At 53.6% G+C, this 18,054-nt stretch overlaps 1 protein-coding gene across 7 annotated transcripts in view; it reads right to left on the bottom strand.

Annotated features, from left to right (window-relative positions):
- SSBP3 (single stranded DNA binding protein 3) overlaps window positions 1-17,736 on the bottom strand; it is a 36,207-nt gene extending 18,471 nt beyond the window's left edge. For 2 of the 7 annotated variants that reach the window (XM_069981689.1, XM_069981684.1), the window contains exons 1-4: window positions 17,344-17,734; window positions 9,986-10,058; window positions 9,422-9,483; window positions 8,444-8,528 (exon numbers count right to left, since the gene is read on the bottom strand). In XM_069981689.1, the coding sequence (XP_069837790.1) occupies window positions 8,444-8,528; window positions 9,422-9,483; window positions 9,986-10,058; window positions 17,344-17,399 (276 nt within the window). In that variant the 5' untranslated portion in view covers window positions 17,400-17,734. Of the gene's footprint in view, window positions 1-8,443; window positions 8,529-9,421; window positions 9,484-9,985; window positions 10,059-17,343 lie in introns of all 7 variants that reach the window. The other 5 variants (XM_069981688.1, XM_069981687.1, XM_069981682.1 and 2 more) reach the window with 5 other exon arrangements.
- Between the last annotated feature and the right edge of the window lie 318 nt (window positions 17,737-18,054).

An 18,054-nucleotide genomic window follows, 5' to 3' on the forward strand; every position in this document is an offset into this window, starting at 1 on the left:
CTCCCCCTCGCTTACTGAGCCTGTTAGCCGGCTTGATGATCGCTTAGCAAGGACTGAACGGACACTGCAGCCGCCGTTGGGACTTCTGATCCGGTCGCAGAGCATCACTATTACACGGAGCTGTGCACGGCCACTGGCCAATGATTTTTCTGCAAGTTTAAACGACATCAGCGGAAGAAGTTTTTCGATGGATTGTTGTCTTCGTTACACAGAGCGATAATCTGCAGAATCAGCCTGATAGATTAGATTATCACTCCGTGTAACAGGGCAGAATAAGTCCTGACCTGACTCCGTGTCATTACCCAGCGCACCCCGGCCCGCTCCTTTTAGGGGGGACGGGTGCCGTGATTCTACTTAGAATAAGTTATCACTCCCCAATTCCACCGAATCAGAACCCCAATAAGTTCTGGGAAATTTCCTATCTCCAGTATAACATATAGACGCATTAGTGGGCCATAGTAAGAGTCAGCCCTGCGGCTCGCTCACAGCAGTGCAGAGGGACTGCAGCACTATTCAGGTAAATGAGGAGGTGACTGGGAGAGACATTGTGCAAGGAAAAAGCAGGATGGGAGGGGGTCCTGGGTGGTCAGATACCACTAATCCCAGTGATCTATACCTACAGCAGGGGGGAGGACCAGCAGTGAGGACCCCCGCCATCACAATACAAAACCACTGACCCTTCCAGTGACATTTAGAAGCAATGCGTCCACTCTAACACTGACCCCTGTGGCCCTGGCACCTCGACCGGCCCCGGACAGGTCACCTGGCTACGATCACTCAGCAGCCGCTTGTTTATTTTAGCTTAAAGGGGTTGTTCACCTAAACATTTTTTTTTAGAGATTAGTAATTAGTAAGCTAGAGATTAACAATTAATTTCTAATAAAAATCTCCAGTCTTCCAGTACTTATCAGCTGCTGTATGTCCTGCAGGAAGTGGTGTTTTCTTTCCAGTGTGACAGTGCTCTCTGCTGCCACCTCTGTCGATGTCAGGAACTGTCCAGAGCAGGAGAGGTTTTCTATGGGGGATTTGCTGCTACTCTTGAGAGAATACAACACTTCTTTCAGGACATTCAGCAGCTGATAAGTACTGGAAGACTGGAGATTTTTAATAGAAATATATTACAAATCTCTGGCACCAGCTGAGTTGACAGAATTTTTTTTTGTGAACGCCCCCTGTAAGGACAGGTGAATCCCATACTGAGAGCAGCGGGAGAGACTCTTTTCCCATCGGCACATATGGGCTGTTTGGTTTATAAGGCCGGAGGATTGGAGAACAAACCCAGCTGCCCTGCAGGTCCTCGGGGAGTTATAGAAGGGGGGGGGGCTCCCCGGCTGCAGAGCACATGCAGTAAGGTTGTACATATCCTGCCTATTACACAGGTGATACATATAATGGCCCCTGATGAGGCCGGGACAATGCGACTAATTTACAGCATCATTTCCTGTGATCCCCAGACTGTCCGACCAACGTGCGCCGGGAACTGGAGGGTCCCAGCAATTTACAGGACTCCTTGAGGGGGGAGGGGTGTTGGATACATGAAAGGGACAAGGCAGACCCTTTATATTTACATGATCCAGGTTTTATTACAACTGCAAGGTAATGGTCTCCAGCTAACAGGAAACTACAATACCCAGCATGCCAAGAGCGATCCTTCTGAAACATCAGCGTCCGAAATTTACACAATTTTCAATGAATTTTTCATGATTGGGAAGCCGCCCTCCAGGAAAGGGAGAAGTGTGCCCCCATGTCAGGTTAAAGGGGTATTCTAACAATATCCATAGCATAGAGCAGGGGTAGGGAAGCTAAAGCTTTGGATGTTCTGGCATGATGGGAGTTGTAGTTTTGCAGCTGGAGATCCAAGACTTCCTATCCTGGTAGTGGAAAATAAAAAGTGATTGGTGGGGGTCTGACCACTCGGACCCCCATCGATAAGCAGAACAGACATCTCGCAGCATGTGGAGGGATCAGCACTGTGTGCCCCGCCGGCCCGTTCCTCACCAGATTTAATGGAAGGTGGAAGAGAAGCGGATTCTCCAACCAGATCAGTTCCAGATTTCAGTCATGTGACCAGCGGCTGAGGCCGGATCCCCGTATTCCTTAGATCCGTATAGGACGCTGTTCTCACCCAGCAGGTCAGATGCTTTTAGACCCGTCCTCTGTGGACATTAGTATTAACGCAGCATATGCATAAATTATGTAGTGATATAGCCCGTACTGGACGTGATGATATATGAGGCTTTACAGACTGCAGCTCGTCTCCATCCCACAGGAGGGTACACCAAGGAGAGGCCGACCCCGGCGCATGGACCAGAGGAAGTCTTATGTCCCATCAACCATCTCTGCAGATTCAAAATGCCTTCATACTGAGGATGGATGTACAGAGGTGTATACAAAATGACCGTATCAGCCCCCAGTCTATAGACCTAGTAGAGCACAGCCTGCCCTTGTAATGGTCCCTTGTTGGGCCGCAACATATACGCACAAGATATAATTCAATCCTAAATATGGCATAAGGTGAGGGGCACCGCACACAAGGCTGGGGTGTGAGGGGCACCGCACACAAGGCTGGGGTGTGAGGGGCACCGCACACAAGGCTGGGGTGTGAGGGGCACCGCACACAAGGCTGGGGTGTGAGGGGCACCGCACACAAGGCTGGGGTGTGAGGGGCACCGCACACAAGGCTGGGGTGTGAGGGGCACCGCACACAAGGCTGGGGTGTGAGGGGCACCGCACACAAGGCTGGGGTGTGAGGGGCACCGCACACAAGGCTGGGGTGTGAGGGGCACCGCACACAAGGCTGGGGTGTGAGGGGCACCGCACACAAGGCTGGGGTGTGAGGGGCACCGCACACAAGGCTGGGGTGTGAGGGGCACCGCACACAAGGCTGGGGTGTGAGGGGCACCGCACACAAGGCTGGGGTGTGAGGGGCACCGCACACAAGGCTGGGGTGTGAGGGGCACCGCACACAAGGCTGGGGTGTGAGGGGCACCGCACACAAGGCTGGGGTGTGAGGGGCACCGCACACAAGGCTGGGGTGTGAGGGGCACCGCACACAAGGCTGGGGTGTGAGGGGCACCGCACACAAGGCTGGGGTGTGAGGGGCACCGCACACAAGGCTGGGGTGTGAGGGGCACCGCACACAAGGCTGGGGTGTGAGGGGCACCGCACACAAGGCTGGGGTGTGAGGGGCACCGCACACAAGGCTGGGGTGTGAGGGGCACCGCACACAAGGCTGGGGTGTGAGGGGCACCGCACACAAGGCTGGGGTGTGAGGGGCACCGCACACAAGGCTGGGGTGTGAGGGGCACCGCACACAAGGCTGGGGTGTGAGGGGCACCGCACACAAGGCTGGGGTGTGAGGGGCACCGCACACAAGGCTGGGGTGTGAGGGGCACCGCACACAAGGCTGGGGTGTGAGGGGCACCGCACACAAGGCTGGGGTGTGAGGGGCACCGCACACAAGGCTGGGGTGTGAGGGGCACCGCACACAAGGCTGGGGTGTGAGGGGCACCGCACACAAGGCTGGGGTGTGAGGGGCACCGCACACAAGGCTGGGGTGTGAGGGGCACCGCACACAAGGCTGGGGTGTGAGGGGCACCGCACACAAGGCTGGGGTGTGAGGGGCACCGCACACAAGGCTGGGGTGTGAGGGGCACCGCACACAAGGCTGGGGTGTGAGGGGCACCGCACACAAGGCTGGGGTGTGAGGGGCACCGCACACAAGGCTGGGGTGTGAGGGGCACCGCACACAAGGCTGGGGTGTGAGGGGCACCGCACACAAGGCTGGGGTGTGAGGGGCACCGCACACAAGGCTGGGGTGTGAGGGGCACCGCACACAAGGCTGGGGTGTGAGGGGCACCGCACACAAGGCTGGGGTGTGAGGGGCACCGCACACAAGGCTGGGGTGTGAGGGGCACCGCACACAAGGCTGGGGTGTGAGGGGCACCGCACACAAGGCTGGGGTGTGAGGGGCACCGCACACAAGGCTGGGGTGTGAGGGGCACCGCACACAAGGCTGGGGTGTGAGGGGCACCGCACACAAGGCTGGGGTGTGAGGGGCACCGCACACAAGGCTGGGGTGTGAGGGGCACCGCACACAAGGCTGGGGTGTGAGGGGCACCGCACACAAGGCTGGGGTGTGAGGGGCACTGTGTATAAGGCTGCAGTGTGGTGAGTGGCACCGCACAGAAGGCTGCAGTGGGGTGAGGGGCACTAAACTGAAGGCTGCAGTGTGGCGAGGGGCACCGTACACAAGGCTGAGGTGTCAGGGGCACCATACAGAAGGCTGGGGTGTGAGGGGCACTGTACTGAAGGCTGCAGTGTGTTGAGGAGCACCGCACAAAAGGCTGCAGTGTAGTGAGGTGTGTGAGCTGCACCATACAGAAGGCTGCGGCTTAATCCACATCTGCTCCACAGGACACCTGTGCACTGACTCCGGCTAATCCTCTCCTCATATAGTGGAGTGAAGGATGAAGACCTCAGCATCCTGGGAAGGGGGATGGGGGAGTAGTTCACATCATGTCAGAATATCATACATCTGACCCTCGTACATGATACCATGCGATTCCTGAGACGTCACACTACGAGGGGCCGGGCCCTAGAGACAACATTGAGCTGGAGGTGGGGGGGTTAACATGATCCCGGGGCGGAGGGGTCCCCGTCTGCTTCACTGATTTATTGCCGTCCTCTACCTCCCATGTCAGCTTTGTTCTTAGCCATGTGGAGGCTCCGAATTGCTAATGTGACGGCTTTGTGTCCCTTTTGTTTCCTTGAGAAAGAACAATAAGAGGAGATAACTGAGGTTTATGGGCCGGGAGCAAGGAGCCCCCAGGGGTGGAGGGATACAACCCCCGGTCAGGGACAGCACGCACATACACTAATATATATACACACACTATATGGAACCATGTATGCCAATATAGCCCTGCACTCGCCAAGAGGTGGTAAATATAGGAGAGTACACGTGCTGGGTGAGGTGAGAATATGGAGTAAAATACACATGATTTCCACCCATGTGACACTACTGGCACATGTGAATACACGCCAAAGACTCTACAGGCCAATACAGAACCATATAACAGGGTCTGCTCAATTCTGAAACACTCACGATGAGCCACATATCTCCCCGTGTAACAGGAAGACGTGCAGGTGACGGCAGAAGAAAGCAAAAGGACGATCGACCAATCATTTTGTGCCGTCCTGGCCGCACAATTACCGCTATTTAAAAAAAATCTCCAGTCTTCCAGTACTTCTCAGCTGCTGTATATCCTGCAGGAAGTGGTGTATTATCTCCAGTCTGACAGTGCTCTCTGCTGCCACCTCTGTCCATGTCAGGAACTGTCCAGAGCAGGAGAAGTTTTCTATGGGGATTTGCTGCTGCTCAGGACAGTCCCTGGCATGGACAGAGGTGGCAGCAGAGAGCACTGTCAGACTGGAGATAATACACCACTTCCTGCAGGACATACAGCAGCTGATAAGTACTGGAAGACTGGAGATTTTTTTTTAAAGACGTAAATTACAAATCTATAACTTTCTGAAAGCATCCAATTTGAAAGAGATTTTTGCTGGAGTACCCCTTTAATACATCTCCTCCTCCCACAGGGGAGGGAGCTGACACACTGACTGCAGAATCTGCTACCCAGGGTGCATTCACAGTCTTATTGCCGCTGTACACACAACAATAGAAAATTAGAGGTTTTTGATGAACCAGAACAACACAAGATCTCAGCAGAGTCCAGAAGTGAGGCCGTATTGCAAGGATAAGCCATGACTGCTATGACTGATGCGGTTTGACCTCTCGAGCGGTTGACCTCCCGCGCTGCACCCCCCTTCACGGTGACTAGGCTGAATGAAGTGAGCGCAGCTCTGGAGAGAAAGAACCAGAGCCTCTGAGTATCTGTGACGTTCCATCTCCCGTCTCTCAGGAGTCATTGGCGTTCGGTTGCGATGAGAAATAATTGGGGTTTCGGTGACTAAGCTTTGACTCATTACCCACAACCGCGTCATTATCGGCAGCGCTTATAGCCAGAACATTGTACAATAAGGATCAGTATCAGCAGGACAAGGACTCTCAGTATGGCACAGACTACTCTCAATGCCGCCTATATACCCCAGGCAAGTGCTGGGGGCATCCGAAACCAATGCAGGGGGTTCAGCATTGATGTCGGGGCGCATCAATCTAGGGCACACGAGTAAAAACTCTGGCCCTCCAGCTGTTCAAAAACTACAATTACCATCATGTTTGAGGAGCTAAAGCTTTGGCTGTCCAGGCATGATGGGAGTTGTAGTTTTGTAACAGATGGAGGGCCTGAGTTTGATCCCCTCATCTGGGGGGGGGGGGGGGTATGGCGACCATTGTACAAACAGCCTTGTGTGAACACAACCACAGGAGTGAGCGTTTCCATCTCTAAAACGGCCGGACGGTTTTCAGACTATTTCCTGAATATCTTACAACTCCGACCCCTTTAATATTTTATGGCGAAAAACATTTTAAATATTTAAAAGTTATTGTCCACCGGATGGAGAGGATGAAAAGGTTTCAGCAACCTCACTGCCCTACGAACTAATGGATCTGACGAAAGATCAGCCCCCCCGACACCCACAGCTCACTTTACATCTGTTGCAAAAATTCAAAAAAGTTTAAAAAACAAACAAACAAAAAAACTCAACTACAGTCTCCATAGTATTACACGGATCCAGAAGAGAAGAGCAGATAAAAGACGCCCAAAACACAACACACAGAAGTAGGCTAAACGTTGTAAGGTTGTAACCCAGACTGGATAAACAAGATGATAATTTGGCTCGGCCACCCACGCAGCCTGACACCTGACCCGGAGGTCACTTGTGCGTCCGATCACTTCTATCTCCGCGGAAGCCTATTACCGCGGTCACATGATCAGAGGAAAGACGCCGCTTCTCAGGAATCTCCACCAGGTGACGTTATACTATATTTGGTATAATCTCCTGTTCTGACCTGTGACTCCAAGCTGATCGTGTCAGGCCATGATAAGAGTTGTAGTACTACCACAGCTTACACTTGGCCGACACCGTCTGACGCCTATAAGCGTCTTGTTGCGCTTTTTCACACTATTATAAGGCAACTCTGCAAATAGTATTGAGTTTCCCTTAAAGGGGTTCTCCGGCCAAAATCTTGTTTATTTAGAACTCCTTCACCTGGTGTAACACGGCTTTAACGCAAGTGGCGGACCAGGCTAACCCCATGTATATACACAAAAGGAGTCACCAGCCGACCCTCGGCCTATTCCCGAGCTCCTGAAACACGAAGTAGATCATCCATACGTGTATACGGCCCCTCACACCTCACCCGGAGATCAACACAAAGAGCCGAACAGGGCGAGTGATGGTAATAATCCTGTCATGTCGGAGTATGGTGGACTCTGCCCAAATCTACAGCACAGCGCCCCCCGCAGCTAGGAGGCTGGGCTCACACTAGGTTTTTTCCATCCGTTTTTACAATAAAGAAGATGGTGGGGAGAAAAAAAAAAGGGAGGGGGGGGGAGGGATGGATGGAAAACGCTTCGGTTTAGCGCACATAGGAATGTGGTCGACCATGTTTTTGTGTATGTTAAAAAAAAAAACGGATGCATTTTAATCCACATTTTTATAATGGAAAAACGGACAGAAAAATGCAGCCGTCTCCTGCAAAATTAGAAGCCAGCCGGAGGCACCTAGGACACCGAGCAATGAAGTAATACAGTCCGTGCAGGTCACATGACCAATAACACATGGCGGACACTGCAGAATTCATTGTTTACAGTGTGGATCAGTTATAAGAGTATCCTGAAGGGAGATGCAGCGCACACCAAGGGGAGGAACATATATTGATGTAACCTGATCCCTCAGCGTCTCTCCACACCTAACTGGAAAAGCACATGACAAGGTATAGCAGCAGCGACCCTTTACACCAGGGATGGGGAACCCGTGGTCCTCCGGCTGTGGCATAACTACAACTCTCATCATGTCTGGACAGCCCAGGCTTTAGCTTTGCCACAGCTGGAGGGCGGCAGGTTCCCCATCTCTGCCTTACACCATTGGCCGTTTCCATCAAGCACTGATGGTGACAACACACAGCCTGGCGGATCCAGGAAAGACAACAACTTCATTCACCGCTACCTCAATGATTCTACATGAAACAGATGCAGCAATGGTTGCCCACATAGGACCGGCCATCGCTATGTCGTGCAAACAACCAACTATACAATAAACCAATTATACCAAACCAGCACAAGTAATAAAGGTGTCGTGGAAGTCACTATTTACATGAATAGCTGAGGATGCCCACTACTCCATTCATCGGCTTTGGGAATGCCAGACATAGCCGTGCCCTGTACGCCACCATTTTCAGTGACTCCGTATCTTGGGGGGAGTAAGAGCCAAGTGTCATCATGCACCAGAACAATAAGGAATAACTCCGCTCACTTACATAGTCGTGGAAAGCTTTTGCTTCGCTTGAATGTTCGCAGGTGTCTCTGCGCTCCGGCGCGGCACAGTACAGGTCCCAAAATACACTGTGAGCAGAGGAGAAGAAGCGTCAGTCAGATATACAAAACCCTTTACATACCCATACTCAGATACCTATAGACAAGTCTCATCATTAAAGGGGGTGGCCAGAGACACCAACACTCCTGTCCTCAGGGTGGGGGCAGTTTTTACAGCTCAGTTCTATTGAAGTGAATGGAGCGGTAATACCACACACAACTTGAGGACTGGGTGGCGCTGTTTTTGCAAGTAGCTGTGCCTTGTTTTATTTAATCCTAGATGACCGCTTTAAAGGGCAACTCCAGCTCGAACATTCTTCTTTTAAATCAACTGGTGTCAAAGTTATACAGATTTGTTATTTACTTCTACTAAAAAAATTTCCAGTATTCCAGTACTTATCAGCTGCTGTATATCCTGCAGGAAGTGGTGTATTCTCTTAGGAGGTTTTCTATGGGGATTTGCTGCTGCTCTGGACAGTTCCTGACATGGACAGAGGTGGCAGCAGAGAGCACTGTGTCAGACTGGAGAGAATACACCACTTCCTGCAGGACATACAGCAGCTGATAAGTATTGGAAAACTGGAGATTTTTTTAATAGAAGTATTTTTTTTTTTTTTTTTTACTGGAGTTGCCCTTTTGGTAGTGGTGAACGTGATGTCTAGACATGTTGGATTTCAACTGCTCAATCCTCGATGTTCTCGGAGGTATAAATCACCATCAGGAGTCTGGTTTACCCCTCTTCTCTCCATACAACAAACGTCCATCCAGTCACCTAATGCAGGTGTATGGATACCATTAGGGCCCATTCTCTGGGGCTCCCATTGATCCTAGAAATGTACAGAGTGAAGAGCTGCTACAGCACTTCACCCTCTTCTACAGAAGTACAACAGTATAGGAGTATGTCTGCACAATGTTTCACTCACCACCACCATGAATGTAAGAATCCTGGAGGTTCCCCTAATGTGATATTCTTCTCCCACCTTATCTGTAAGAACAAAGGAAGCAGCATAAAACACCTGTACAGGTAAGTATAATATACAGGTAAACGAGGGGTTAATGAGGCATAGTCTATATTAAACCTATATCAGCAGCAATGAACGACTACAGGAGTGGACTCCTGGGATTTCATAGGATCACTTCAGAGGATGATGGAATTTCTTTGCAGCAATTAAGCAATGAGATGCTTTATGGCAGTGATCTCCAACGGGAACTACAACTCCCAGCGGGCAGCTGTCAGGACATGCTGGAATGTGCTGGAAATGGAGATGCACATATAGATGGCACAATCTCAGAGCCCGCAGCCCCTGGAATCAGCACAGCATGGAGGAACGATAGCGCCTGGAAAACGTGCACAAGCCCTTTCCCGACCGCAGCGGCTCTAATGACATCATAGATCTTTGCGGCTTTCGGTTTGCGTGATCAGAGCCAGGTCAGGCCTGGAGTATGTCCCCAATGTTACAGACATGGAGAAGGATGGGAGCTCTCACCTCTGACAGGAAGGTCTGTGCGGATTTCTGGGCGCCAACATGAAGTAGATATTCATATACATAAAGAGCGAGCCTGGAAGAGAGAGGAGAACACGTCAGGATGGTCCTTCCTACAGTCCTAGGGGAAAAGCATGCAGAGTGGAGGAGGGGAACAGGGTGGGAACAGAGGAGGAGGAGGTGGGGGTGGCGGGAACAGAGGAGGTGGTGGTGTGGGGGACAGATTAGGGGAGATGCGCACAGAGGAGGAAGACGAGGAGGAGGGGGACAGGGTGGGAACAGAGGAGGAGGAGGTGGGGGGCGGCGGGAACAGAGGAGGTGGTGGTGTGGGGGACAGATTAGGGGAGATGCGCACAGAGGAGGAAGACGAGGAGGAGGGGGACAGGGTGGGAACAGAGGAGGAGGAGGTGGGGGGCGGCGGGAACAGAGGAGGTGGTGGTGTGGGGGACACAGATTAGGGGAGATGCGCACAGAGGAGGAAGACGAGGAGGAGGGGGACAGGGTGGGAACAGAGGAGGAGGAGGTGGGGGGCGGCGGGAACAGAGGAGGTGGTGGTGTGGGGGACAGATTAGGGGACATGCGCACAGAGGAGGAAGACGAGGAGGAGGGGGACAGGGTGCACACAGGAAGAGGAGGGGACGGGGTGGGCACAGAGGAGGAGGGGATGGGGCGCAACGGGAGGAGAAGGAGGGGGACAGAGCAGGCACAGTGGAGGAGGTGGGAAGGGGTGCGTACAGAGTGGGGGACAGAGCCGGCGCAGATTAGGGGAGGTGCGCACAGAGGAGGAAGACGAGGAGGAGGGGGACAGGGTGGGAACAGAGGAGGAGGAGGTGGGGGGCGGCGGGAACAGAGGAGGTGGTGGTATGGGGGACACAGATTAGGGGAGATGCGCACAGAGGAGGAAGACGAGGAGGAGGGGGACAGGGTGGGAACAGAGGAGGAGGAGGTGGGGGTCGGCGGGAACAGAGGAGGTGGTGGTATGGGGGACACAGATTAGGGGAGATGCGCACAGAGGAGGAAGACGAGGAGGAGGGGGACAGGGTGGGAACAGAGGAGGAGGAGGTGGGGGTCGGCGGGAACAGAGGAGGTGGTGGTATGGGGGACACAGATTAGGGGAGATGCGCACAGAGGAGGAAGACGAGGAGGAGGGGGACAGGGTGCACACAGGAAGAGGAGGGGACGGGGTGGGCACAGAGAAGGAGGAGGGCGCAACGGGAGGAGAAGGAGGGGGACAGAGCAGGCACAGTGGAGGAGGTGGGAAGGGGTGCGTACAGAGTGGGGGACAGAGCCGGCGCAGATTAGGGGAGGTGCGCACAGAGGAGGAAGAGTACTGGGCACACAGGAGGAAGAGGACAGGGTGGAAACAGAGGAGGAGGTGGGGGGCGGGGTGCAAGCAGAGGAGAAGGAGGGGGACAGAGTCGGCGCAGATTAGAGGAGGTGCGCTCAGAGGAGGAAGACAAGGAGGAAGGGGACGAAACGCACACAGGAGGAAGAGGGGAGATGGGGTGTGTACGGAGTGGGGGACAGAGTGGGCGCAGATTAGGGGAGGTGCGCACAGAGGAGGAAGACGAGGAGCGCACATGAGGAAGAGGAGGGGGGACGGGGCGTGCACAGGAGGTGAAGGGGGACTGTGTGACAGGACACCACAATCCCCCATAAAGGTGTAAACCATATTGAATAATAAGTTGGTGTCGATGGTATAATAGGAGTTCAGTGGGATGGTTAGTAAACACTGACTCACAGACACCCTGACGCATGGTGAGCGCAGCTCTGGAGTATACAGGTATATTCACATACATCAGGGGCGACCACAGTTACCCAATCTCATCCACAAAAGGACTCAGGCTTCCATGGTGTCCGGACCCATCAGAGGCGGCACAAGGTTTTCTGGCCCCAGGGTCACAATGTCAGGATGATACAGGTGGGGGCCACATGTGGAGTTTCATCTATGAAGATGGGGGCCCCTCACCCAGCAATCCAGACAAGGAGACCATCCATGTATGAGGTCAGGGGACCCCCAATCTCCTGACTGCGTTCCATCTACTGTACTCCCTGAATCCGCCATGTATAATCCACCTGCACCTCGGGGGGCACACGCCTTCAGGATGGGGGTCACTAGGAAGATCACAATGTGACACGGCTGCTGGATGTTTAGTTGCAGCATTACCATCAGAGCGACTGCAGGTAAACCGAGCCTTAAAGGAGAACTCTAGGTATAACTGATGCAGGGTCTGAGGGTGGTACATGACACAAGATTCAGGGGGACCCAATACCAACAACCCGGTCCCCCATCAGGTCTGGATTAAAGGGGTTGTTCACAAATATTTCTATTCTTCCAGTACTTATCTGCTGCTGTATGTCCTGCAGAAGTGGTGTATTCTCTCAAGTCTGACACAGTGCTCTCTGCTGCCACCTCTGTCCATGTCAGGAACTGTCCAGAGCAGCAGCAAATCCCCATAGAAAACCTCTCCTGCTCTGGACAGTTCCTGACATGGACAGAGGTGGCAGCAGAGAGCACTGTGTCAGACTGGAGAGAATACACTACTTCCTGCAGGACATACAGCAGCTGATAAGTACTGGAAGACTGGAAATGTTTTTTAATAGAAGTAAATAACAAATCTCTGGCAATTTCTGGCACCAGGTAATTTAAAACAATTTTTCTGGTGAACAGCCCCTTAACCAGTATCAGCCGGTGCTACCACCACATGGCGGCACTCCGCTCCCTACATCACATGGACACAACGGCCTTAATCCCATCTGCACCCTGAAGCGCGGAGGCCGCAGAGAACCGCAGCTCATGCACTACTGAGACCGCACGGTGGACAGGAGATCAGGATCAGCAAAGAGAGAGTACAAAGGAAAACGGGGGAGGGAGGACAGAGCCATGAAACACCAGGAAAACAGGAAAGAAACCTGAACCAAAGACGTCAGGAAACAAGATGGCGGAGAGGAGGGAAAGTGGGGGCAGGGAGCAGAGAGATGGGGTGAGCATCTAATACCTGTCACCTTAAAGGGACGCTCCACCAGACATCCCCTAAGATGCATGCGCAGTGTTACAGACCTGTCAGCAGAAGCTGTTACTATAGGCTGCAGTCTGCTGACAGCTCCGGAGGGGCAGGGAATCAACCAACAATATGGTATCTTTATAAGAGCCAAGATTATAAGCCGTCCTCAGGAACCGGATTAGTGGGGTCCGACCGCTGAGACGCCACCGACAAGAGGGGTCCTGTGTCTCCCTATGTGAATTAATGGGGGTCCCGCCTGCACAAGGCTGTTCTATTTACTTGCTATGTGACGGCTCCTAAAGGGGGACCCCGCATCCATGATCCCGGCAGTCAGACAAGGGCGGGTGATAAACCTTAAAAAAAAAAAAAAACCTTACCGACTACGGCTTTGGTTAAGTGACCTGATCTGGTGACGATTGTTCTTTTGGCCAGTTTGGCACTGCCAAGTGGGTGTGGCTTACAAGAGGGGCGTGTCATTATCATTCAATCATCGTTATCGAGGTTACATGTCCAGTTAACTGTAATATTGATTAAGGCCGATCCACAAATCAGAGCCCACCAATCACTCATCCCTCACAGTACGGAGAGAGGAGGAGAATCCCAGGAAAGACCCTGCAACTCAATGGTGGCCTCACAACTTGGGGAGCGAGAGCGCCAGACAGCCAAAGAGAGAGAAAGAGACAGCGAAAAAGAGCGAGAGCGAAAGAGACAGCCCAGGGACCAAAACACTGGAGCAGATCCGGTCTCCAGAGCGGGGGGTGCGGCGGGATACACGTCACATCCAATAACCGGGTAAGAAAATATTCTACAATAAAACTTTATACGTCCATGTAGCAGAGTATACAGGATAGAGGTGAGCGGTATACAAAGGGGCACCACATACCAGCCGGGCACAGGAGTAAGAGCATATACAGGTGGCATCACTATTATATAAGGGGGCACATGTACAGGTGGCATCACTACTATAGAAGGGGGGCACATATACAGGTGGCATCATATACAGGTGGTATCACTATTGTATAAGGGGGCACATATACAGGTGGCACATATACAGGTGGCATCACTACTATATAATGGGGGCATATATACAGGTGGCATCACTACTATATAATGGGGGCACATATACAGGTGGTATCACTACTATATAAGGGGGTACATATACAGGTGGTATCACTACTATATAAGGGGGGCACATATACAGGTGGTATCACTACTATATAAGGGGGTACATATACAGGTGGTATCACTACTATATAAGGGGGTACATATACAGGTGGTATCACTACTATATAAGGGGGTACATATACAGGTGGTATCACTACTATATAAGGGGGTACATATACAGGTGGTATCACTACTATATAAGGGGGGCACATATACAGGTGGTATCACTACTATATAAGGGGGGCACATATACAGGTGGTATCACTACTATATAAGGGGGGCACATATACAGGTGGTATCACTACTATATAAGGGGGTACATATACAGGTGGCATCATACTATATAAGGGGGGCATATATACAGGTGGTATCATACTATATAAGGGGGGTATATACACAGGTGGTATCACTACTATATAAGGGGGGCACATATACAGGTGGTATCACTACTATATAAGGGGGGCACATATACAGGTGGCATCACTATTATATAAGGGGGGGCACATATACAGGTGGTATCACTACTATATAAGGGGGCACATATACAGGTGGCATCATACTATATAAGGGGGGCACATATACAGGTGGTATCATCCTATATAAGGGGGGCACATATACAGGTGGTATCACTACTATATAAGGGGGGCACATATACAGGTGGTATCACTGCTATATAAGGAGGCACATATACAGGTGGCATCACTATTATATAAGGGGGGGCACATATACAGGTGGCATCATACTATATAAGGGGGCACATATACAGGTGGCATCATACTATATAAGGGGGGCACATATACAGGTGACATCACTACTATATAAGGGGGGCACATATACAGGTGGTATCATCCTATATAAGGGGGCATATATACAGGTGGCATCACTACTATATAAGGGGGGCACATATACAGGTGGTATCACTGCTATATAAGGAGGCACATATACAGGTGGCATCATACTATATAAGGGGGGCACATATACAGGTGGCATCATACTATATAAGTGGGGGCACATATACAGGTGGTATCATACTATATAAGGGGGGCATATATACAGGTGGCACATATACAGGTGGTATCACTACTATATAAGGGGCACACAGATGATGAATGCGGTAGGGTTAGGTAACACAGTATAAGTCAGTGCCAGGTGTGGTAGAGGAGTGTGCCCCCCCGCAGCAGGACGACAACATGGAGCACATGACGGGGGGGGGGGGGGGGGAGAAGCTCCGGCTCTGTGAAATAGGTGGAGAAGCAGCGGAGTGTGTGCCAGGAGGAGCCACCAGTCAGGGCAGATGGGTCACATGTAGACACGGGCATAGGAGGGTGACGTCACCGAGAGGGGGCATTACCGGGGTCCGGCACAACTAACGGGGTCCGGCACAACTAACGGGGTCCGGCACAACTAACGGGGTCCGGCACAACTAACGGGGTCCGGCACAACTAACGGGGTCCGGCACAACTAACGGGGTCCGGCACAACTACCGGGGTCCGGCACAACTAACGGGGTCCGGCACAACTACCGGGGTCCGGCACAACTCCGGAGCTGCTGGTACAATTCTGCTGCTGTCCAACATTTTATATAATAAGTAACAAATAATTTATATAACAAATATCTGAGGGGGAGGGGAAAGCGGATAGATGGCGGGGGAGGGTATAAAGGGTCAGAGGGCAGAATGGGGAGGGAGTACACCATACAGGTTTGGGGGGGGGGGTCAGAGGGCAGAATGGGGAGGGGGTACATCATACAGGTTAGGGGGGGGGTCAGAGGGCAGAATGGGGAGGGGGTACACCATACAGGTTTGGGGGGCGGGGGTCAGAGGGCAGAATGGGGAGGGGGTACATCATACAGGTTAGGGGGGGGGTTAGAGGGCTGAATGTGGAGGGGGTACACCATACAGGTTGGGGGGGGTCAGAGGGCAGAATGTGGAGGGGGTACACCATACAGGTTAGGGGGGGGGGGTCAGAGGGCAGAATGGGGAGGGGGTACACCATACAGGTTAGGGGGGGGGGTCAGAGGGCAGAATGGGGAGGGGGTACACCATACAGGTTAGGGGGGGGGGGGTCAGAGGGCAGAATGGGGAGGGGGTACACCATACAGGTTGGGGGGGGGGTCAGAGGGCAGAATGGGGAGGGGGTACACCATACAGGTTGGGGGGGGGGGTCAGAGGGCAGAATGGGGAGGGGGTACACCATACAGGTTAGGGGGGGTCAGAGGGCAGAATGGGGAGGGGGTACACCATACAGGTTGGGGGGGGGTCAGAGGGCAGAATGGGGAGGGGGTACACCATACAGGTTAGGGGGGGGTCAGAGGGCAGAATGGGGAGGGGGTACACCATACAGGTTAGGGGGGGGTCAGAGGGCAGAATGGGGAGGGGGTACACCATACAGGTTAGGGGGGGGGTCAGAGGGCAGATTGTGAGGGGGTACACCATACAGGTTAGGGGGGGGGGTCAGAGGGCAGATTGTGAGGGGGTACACCATACAGGTTAGGGGGGGGGGGTCAGAGGGCAGATTGTGAGGGGGTACATCATACAGGTTAGGGGGGGGGGGCAGAGGGCAGAATGGGGAGGGGGTACACCATACAGGTTAGGGGGGGGGTCAGAGGGCAGAATGGGGAGGGGGTACACCATACAGGTTAGGGGGGGGGGGGTCAGAGGGCAGAATGGGGAGGGGGTACACCATACAGGTTAGGGGGGGGGTCAGAGGGCAGAATGGGGAGGGGGTACACCATACAGGTTAGGGGGGGGTCAGAGGGCAGAATGGGGAGGGGGTACACCATACAGGTTAGGGGGGGGGGGTCAGAAGGCAGATTGTGAGGGGGTACAGACAGATATAGGGGGGGGGCAGAGGTTAAAGGGGGCTCACAGTATACACTGCTGGGGGAATAGACTGGGGCACAACACTTGGGGTGCAGGAGCCATCACATTGGGGTACAGACATTACTACAGGGGCAAATTGAAATGAGGGTCCATGGGTTAGCAGGTCCTGGTGTTTAGAGATCCAGGGGGCAGATAGTTATTGGGGTGCACATGAATAGGGGCAGTATACAGGGGTAGCAGAGCCCATTATAGGGGTACATGCAGACAATCACAGGGTTATATAAGGGGGGGGTGCGGTACCGCAGGGACACGGGCAGCTTGTGCGGTACCGCAGCTTGTGGGGCAGCACAATGAGCCCAGGCCGCACTTACTTCTCCCGGGCCTGCCCGTCTGACGGCACCGCGGATCCTTTCCCCTTGGCGAACATGACGAGGAGCGGCCGCGGCGGCCTAGCGACCCCCGGAGAGGAGTCCCGGTCCGGGAGGAGGAGCGCGGGGCTGGCGGTTCCTGTGCGGCAGCGGCGTCCGGTGTGTACGAGGCTGGAGGGCGGTGAGGAGGAGGCGGCGGTCTATGTGTCGGCTGTAGGCGGCTCAGGTGCACTCAGTCCCGGGCTGTGCTGCTCGTCACCCCCGGCCCCATCTCCTGTGGCCCAGGTCTCCCCCGTCTGCTGCTGCTGCATGCGCTGTGTGTGTATGTGAGGAGAACGTGTCCTGGAGGGGGAGGAGCCCGGACCTTCCGCTGCCCCTCACCCACCCGGCCGGCCAATGAGGGAGGGGGAGCCGTCCCCTGTGTGCACTCTGCGCGATCCCCCATTGTGTGTACCAGGCTTTGTGTGCCAGCCATCAGCCGTGCCGGAGGGTGCCGGGGGTATGTGCCCCCTCTGTGTGCCCACCCAGTGCAGGAGGGTGCCGGGGGTATGTGCCCCTCTGTGTGCCCACCCCGTGCCGGAGGGTGCCGGGGGTATGTGCCCCTCTGTGTGCCCACCCCGTGCCGGAGGGTGCCGGGGGTATGTGCCCCTCTGTGTGCCCACCCCGTGCAGGAGGGTGCCGGGGGTATGTGCCCACCCAGTGCAGGAGGGTGCC

This window comes from Dendropsophus ebraccatus, chromosome 8 (genome assembly GCF_027789765.1).
Source record: "Dendropsophus ebraccatus isolate aDenEbr1 chromosome 8, aDenEbr1.pat, whole genome shotgun sequence".
Lineage (NCBI taxonomy): Eukaryota > Metazoa > Chordata > Amphibia > Anura > Hylidae > Dendropsophus > Dendropsophus ebraccatus.